At 39.2% G+C, this 7,171-nt stretch overlaps 1 protein-coding gene across 1 annotated transcript; it reads left to right on the plus strand.

The window, feature by feature from the left end:
* Positions 1-597: 597 nt before the first annotated feature.
* On the plus strand, positions 598-1,530 carry LOC113886171 (olfactory receptor 145-like). The gene has a single exon (XM_027532166.1). It carries the CDS (start codon positions 598-600, stop codon positions 1,528-1,530), a length of 933 nt encoding a protein of 310 aa, XP_027387967.1.
* Positions 1,531-7,171: the final 5,641 nt, after the last annotated feature.

The following is a 7,171-nucleotide window of genomic DNA, read 5'->3' on the forward strand; positions in this document are numbered from 1 at the left end:
CGTCTCTGGGGTCGCACAGAGTCGGACACGACTGAAGCGACTTAGCAGCCCAGCAGTGGGGCAAAGAGTTAACCTCTCGTAGACTCTGGCCATTTAGTTTTAGTTAAGAAGCAATTTTCTTTGTTCTCACCCCACCAGGTCTAATCTGCTTTAAAGGCCAGCACCTAATTGCTAGAGTCTCTGCCTATAGTCTTACTGGTGAGGGGAGACTTCAAGTGAAAGGAGAAATGTTGAGATGTGGGAAGAATGAGTCAATCCTGCTCCAAACCTCTCCTTTATCCACTGTTTGTTTTTTATCCCAAGCAGTCAAGTCTGCACAGGGCAGTGGTTTCTTTCTTCTGTAGGCTAAATTTTGATATTCTTTCCTACTTAGTTTATAAAGACCCCAAAAAGTGAAATTCCCTGTCACTCAGTCTCAGGATAATGGTAAGCCAGTTCCATGAGAGAGTAGGTAAGACAATTCCATGAGTCCAGGCTGGGTTACTCTCAGATATCCCCAGCCCAAACAGCACACTTTTGAGAGGAGATACTGTGTGAAAACATTGTTCTCGATGTAACCTTTTTTTTTTCTGTGCTCACAGATCACCTTAGAGAAGAATGGCTCCTGGAAATGGCTCTTTTGTGACCAAATTCATTCTGTTGGGATTAACCAACCAGCCAGATCTCCAACTCCCTCTATTCTTCCTGTTCCTAGGAATGTACATGGTCACTGTGCTGGGAAATTTGGGATTGATAATGCTAATTGCACTGAATTCACACCTACACACCCCCATGTACTTTTTCCTATTTAACTTGTCTTTCATAGACCTCTGTTATTCTTCTGTATTTACACCCAAGATGCTGATTAACTTCTTATCAAAGAAGAATATTATTTCTTACATGGGGTGCATGACCCAGCTCTACTTCTTCTGTTTTTTTGTCATCTCTGAATGCTATGTGCTGACATCAATGTCCTATGACCGCTATGTGGCCATCTGTAAGCCACTCTTATATAATGCTGCCATGTCCCCTAAAGTGTGTTCCAGCCTTATGCTTGGTTCCTACTTGATGGCATTTTCTGGTGCCATGGCTCACACTGGATGCATGCTGAGACTGACCTTCTGTGATGTAAACACCATCAACCATTATTTCTGTGACATCCTCCCTCTGCTCGAGCTCTCCTGCACAAGTATCTACGTCAGTGAGCTGGAAGTGTTCATCATAGGAGGCATCAATATCATTGTGCCCAGTCTCACCATCTTTGTCTCTTATGGTCTCATCCTCACCAACATCCTCCACATCAGCTCCACAAAGGGCAGGTCCAAAGCCTTCAGCACCTGCAGTTCGCACATCATTGCTGTTTCTCTCTTCTTTGGATCAGGGGCATTCATGTATCTCAAACCACCTTCTGCTGTGTCTTTGGATGAGGGGAAAATCTCTTCCATCTTTTACACCAATATGATTCCTATGATGAACCCATTAATCTACAGCTTGAGGAACAAAGATGTTAAACTTGCTCTGAGAAAAACTCTGAGTAGGAGACAGTTTTAATTAGAACTGTCTGTGTGCACAAGTAACTTGTACCATGAGATGTTAAGTTTTTAATTTTAATGACAAGCTTCTTACCATATTTTTTATCTTTTTTTAACCTAGTATCTTAAAGAAATTTGAGTCCTGTTTGAATAATTTATTTCCATTTTTATATTTTTTTTCACTGTTTTCAAAATACATATCATCTCTTTTTCTTGCATAGTAATAACATTAAATAGTGAATATATTATCTTTTTAATTATCATTTTGAAATTATTTTTCCCTTGGGAAAAGACCAATGGCCTCCAAATAATGAATTACATAACATTAGACTGAAACATATCACATGGGTTACTTTTAATCTATCAACTTGTATTTAGAAGGATAAATAAAATACTATGTTTCTACTCTTATCTTTCCATATTTCACTTGGCAATATATACCTTCTTGAAATACCAGAGATTGATGGTTCTAAGAGTATCAAGGATAATTCCTTTCCCATCTGTAAACCTTTAGTGTTAAGCTTCTTTTTCCAAAGAGTTTTATTTTTCATCTTTGTAAGTAAAACTGACACATAGCCAGTCATCAAAATACATGTTTTGCATGGGTGGGAAAGTGAAGCCAAGAGTGGATAATGATTTACTTTAAGTCACACAGCTTTAGAAAGAAAAATTGTAGACTAAATTCTTATCATTTTGGCTTCAAGTGTATTATTCTTCAGTATACTCTATACACTCTTGATTATGCTATTCTATTTCAGTGAGCATGTAATATAAGAAAACATTCTTGATTTAAAGTTGACTGTCCTCTGTCTTAGAATGACATATGAATTTCTCTCAAGCTGGGTATTCCTTTCTTTTCAGCAAAACAGTTTGAATGTCTTTTGCTGCTGTTGTCAGAAGGAGAAAGACTTTTGAGCTCATATATCATGCTAGTAAAGTAATGCTCAAAATTCTCCAAGCCAGGCTTCAGCAATATGTGAACCATGAACTTCCAGATGTTCAAGCTGGTTTTAGAAAAGGCAGAGAAACCAGAAATCAAATTGCCAACATCCATTGGACATTGAAACACAATTGGCATTGTGTCTGACCCTTAGAGACCCCATGGACTGCAGCCCACCAGGCTTCTCCGTCCATGGGATTTTCCAGGCAAGAGTACCAGAGTGGGGGGCCATTGCCTTCTCTGTGTCAAAGTCTACTATATTGCAAATGAAAATTTAAATGTATATCTGTCTCTTACATTTCTTTGTGTGCTAGGCACTTCACAGTTATAAAATGTGCATTGTGTTTTATTCTATTTTTCTTTTATATAAACAGTGAGTGGTTGAAGCAATAATTATTTCTTCCTGAAATCAGCAAGTATCTCTAGTTCAACCCTTGTTCTTAGGAGGTGAAACCAGGAACCACAAACCTGGAAGTGCTTGCAAAGATGGCAAGTGCACTGCATGCCCTCCAGTACTTATTAGGCAGTGATTTCACAAAACACAAGACTTGAAGACAATCTGTGTATGTCTGTCTCTGTGCGAGGTTGTTTGTTGGGAGGTTGTACAAAGGAGTGGAGGATGGAATTAATAAAACTAGTAAATTTTCTTTCTGGTTTCTGTGATTGCCCAGAGAGTGTGCTTTCACACTGAATTAGGGGGTGGGGCGAATAAAAAAGCGTTAGTGATTCAGTCATGTCCTACTCTGTAAACCAATGGACAGCCTGCCAGGCTCAGCTGTCCATGAAATTCTCCAGACAAGAATATTGGAATGGGGTGCCATTTCCTTTTCCAGGGAATCTTCCCAATCCAGGGATCAAACTCTATAATCTGAGCCACCAGGGAAGCTCTCCTGTTACACAGACACAGGAGAAGCTCACAGTTTGCCTGTTTAATTCTCTGCTGTGCAAGTTCACTAGAATTATCCTTTCTCTCATAATTTCTTTAGTGCATAACACAAAAAAGCAAATACTACAAAGGATAACTGCATTATACATGTAAACACTCTATTTTGATTCCCCCGTCTTTTAGTGAGGTCGAAAGAGACACTTGGTGGCTCAGATGGTAAAGAATCTGCCTGCAGTGCGGGAGATGGAGTTTTGATCCTTGGATCGGGAAGATCCCTGGAAGAGGGCATGGTAACCTACTACAGTGTTCTTGCCTGCAGAATCCCACGGACAGAGGAGCCTGGCAGGGTATGTTCCATGGGGTCGCAAAGAGTTGGAGATGACTAAGTGACTAACACGGACAAACACACAGAGCTTGATTTGATAACTAAAAATGAGAACTAGGTTATTTCTTCTAAAACTTTGCCAAACACAATGATTACAATGGTATGCCAATTTTAAAATTACCTTTTCCTTAAAAAATCTGAAAGAATGAAACCTAATTTTAAAGAAAGCTTATTGCTTCTAAAAAATGAAACAAGTTTTTTTTTTTTTAATTTTTATTTTTTTACTTTAAAATATTGTATTGGTTTTGCCATACATTGACATGAATCCACCATGGGTGTACATGTGTTCCCCATCCTGAACCCCCCATAAGTTTGATTTTTGTTTTGAGGCTTCACAAATGAAAGATTTTTGACAAACTTTTAACACAATTTTGGCATCTCAAATAGTGATAAAATATATAATGGAATAGATGGGCCTCTGCAATGCCTACAAACGTTTGCAAATTGTGTAATTATTATTTGCTTATTTAAATAAACTTTGGAGGCAGAAGTGGACTTAAAATCAGAAAGCTAAATTTGGTCTAGACTTTTTCAATGAAAAGATATATAACTGCAAATAAGGCAATAACTACATTAAACTTTATTCTCCCAAACAGGCAATAAATATATATTGACAATCCATTATGTACAGAACTGGGTGTGCAAAGGTAAAAATACCCTTTGCCAGATGAAGTCTAATATGAAGTGTTTACAGATGCAAAATGGGATATACTAAACAGTCATTATAGAACCTTCCATCTCAGGCATTAAAGGAGAAATAAATATTCTTGCTCAATGAAGGCTAGAGAGACAGGAAAATCAAACATTGTCTGATTCATGCTTCCAATAACAAGAGGCAGAAAAGAAATCTCCAATGATATGTCAGTCTAATGTTCCCTGCTTCCAACAACACAAGAGAAGACTCTACACATGGACATCACCAGATGGTCAACACTGAAATCAGATTGACTATATTCTTTGCAGCCAAAAATGGAGAAGCTCTATACAGTCAGCAAAAACAAGACCGGGAGCTGACTGTGGCTCAGATCATGAACTCCTTATTGCCAAATTCAGACGTATATTGAAGAAAGTAGGGAAAACCAATAGACCATTCAGGTATGACCTAAATCAAATTCCTTATGATTATACAGTAGAAGTGAGAAATAGATTTAAGGAACTAGATCTGATAGACAGAGTGCCTGATGAACTATGGATGGAGGTTCATGACATTGTACAGGAGACAGGGATCAAGACCATCCCCATGGAAAAGAAATGCAAAAAAACAAAAAGGCTGTCTGAGGAGGCCTTACAAACAGCTGTGAAAAGAAGAGAAGCGAAAAGCAAAGGAGAAAAGGAAAGATATAAGCATCTGAATGCAGAGTTCCAAAAAATAGCAAGAAGAGATAAGAAAGCCTTCCTCAGTGATCAATGCAAAGAAATAGAGGGAAGCAACAGAATGAGAAAGACTAGAGATCTCTTCAAGAAAATTAGAGATACCAAGGGAACACTTCATGCAAAGATGGGCTCGATAAAGGACAGAAATGGTATGGACCTAACAGAAGCAGAAGATACTAAGAAGAGGTGGCAAAAATACACAGAAGAACTGTACAAAAAAGATATTCACAACCAAGATAATCACGATGGTGCTATCACTCACCTAGAGCCAGACATCCTGGAATGTGAAGTCAAGTGGGCCTTAGAAAGGATCATTACGAACAAAACTAGTGGAGGTGAAGGAATTCCAGATGAGCTCTTTCAAATCCTGAAAGATGATGCTGTGAAAGTGCTGCACTCAATATGCCAGCAAATTTGGAAAACTCAGCAGTGGCCACAGGACTGGAAAAGGTCAGTTTTCATTCCAATCCCAAAGAAAGGCAATGCCAAAGAATGCTCAGACTACCGCACAATTGCACATGTCTCACACCCTAGTAAAGTAATGCTCAAAATTCTCCAAGCCAGGCTTCAACATTTCGTGAACCGCTGGTTTTAGAAAAGGCAGAGTAACCAGAGATTGAATTTCCAACATCCACTGGATCATAGAAAAAGGAAGATAGTTCCAGAAAAACATCTATTTCTGCTTTATTGACTATGCCAACACCTTTGATGGTGTGGATCACAATAAACTGTGGAAAATTCTGAAAGAGATGGGAATACCAGAACACCTGACCTGCCTCTTGAGAAACCTATATGCAGGTCAGGAAGCAACAGTTCGAACTGGACATGGAAAAACAGACTGGTTCCAAATAGGAAAAGGAGTACGTCAGGGCTGTATATAGTCACCCTGCTTATTTAACTATATGCAGAGTACATCATGAGAAATGCTGGGCTGGAGGAAGCACAAGCTGGAATCAAGATTGCTGGGAGAAATATCAATAACCTCAGAGATGCAGATGACACCACCCTTATGGCAGAAAGTGAAGAGGAACTAAAAGGCCTATTGATGAAAGTGAAAGAGGAGAGTGAAAAAGTTGGCTTAAAGCTCAACATTCAGAAAACTAAGATCAAGGCATCTGGTCCCATCACTTCATGGGAAACAGATGGGGAAACAGTGAGAGACTTTATTTTTTTGGGCTCCAAAATCACTGTAGATGGTGATTGCAGCCATGAAATTAAAAGATGCTTACTCCTTGGAAGGAAAGTTATGACCAACCTAGATAGCATATTCAAAAGCAGAGACATTACTTTGCCAACAAAGGTCTGTCTAGTCAAGGCTATGGTTTTTCCTGTGGTCGTGTATGGATGTGAAATTTGTACTGTGAAGAAAGCTGAGTGCCAAAGAACTGATGCTTTTGAACTATGGTGTTAGAGAAGACTCTTGGGAGTCCCTTGGACTTCAAGGAGATCCAACCAGTACATTCTAAAGGAGACCAGTGCTGGGTGTTCATTGGAAGGACTGATGCTGACGCTGAATCTCCAATACTTTGGACACCCCATGAGAAGACTGACTCATTTGAAAAGACTCTGATACTGGAGGGATTGCGGGCAGGAGGAAAAGGGGATGACAGAGGATGAGATGGCTGGATGGCATCACCGACTCGATGGACATGAATTTGGGTGAACTCCGGGAGTTGGTAATGGACAGGGAGACCTGGTGTGCTGCAATTGGCATCACAAAGAGTCAGACACGACTGAGCGACTGCACTGAACTAAACTGATTTCATCATCTATAGAACAGTCTTGTATTTCCAGAGACAAAAACACTGGAAATGATAAAGAAAAAAACCAGAGATAATGCCTTTCTTCTTACTAGTATTAGTAAGTGGGAAAACAGGAAAGGAAATTGTGCAAACAGTGAGGAAAGAGAGAAGACCTACTCTCCAAAAACTGAAAATAAGAGAAGATTCAAATTTTCTTCAACACGGTGAGAAGGAAAAAAGAAAATTGTCAATAAAGTTATTTTAAACACAGAAAAGTCCTGCCCTGTGACTAATTGCACAGAGAGATGGTTTCTAATTAAATTTGTCTCCTAC

This window comes from Bos indicus x Bos taurus, chromosome 29 (genome assembly GCF_003369695.1).
Source record: "Bos indicus x Bos taurus breed Angus x Brahman F1 hybrid chromosome 29, Bos_hybrid_MaternalHap_v2.0, whole genome shotgun sequence".
Classification (NCBI taxonomy): Eukaryota; Metazoa; Chordata; class Mammalia; order Artiodactyla; family Bovidae; genus Bos; species Bos indicus x Bos taurus.

Bases quoted from the DNA above. Each gene is read 5' to 3' on its own strand.
- LOC113886171 (XM_027532166.1), top strand. From the start codon at position 598: ATGGCTCCTGGAAATGGCTCTTTTGTGACCAAATTCATTCTGTTGGGA.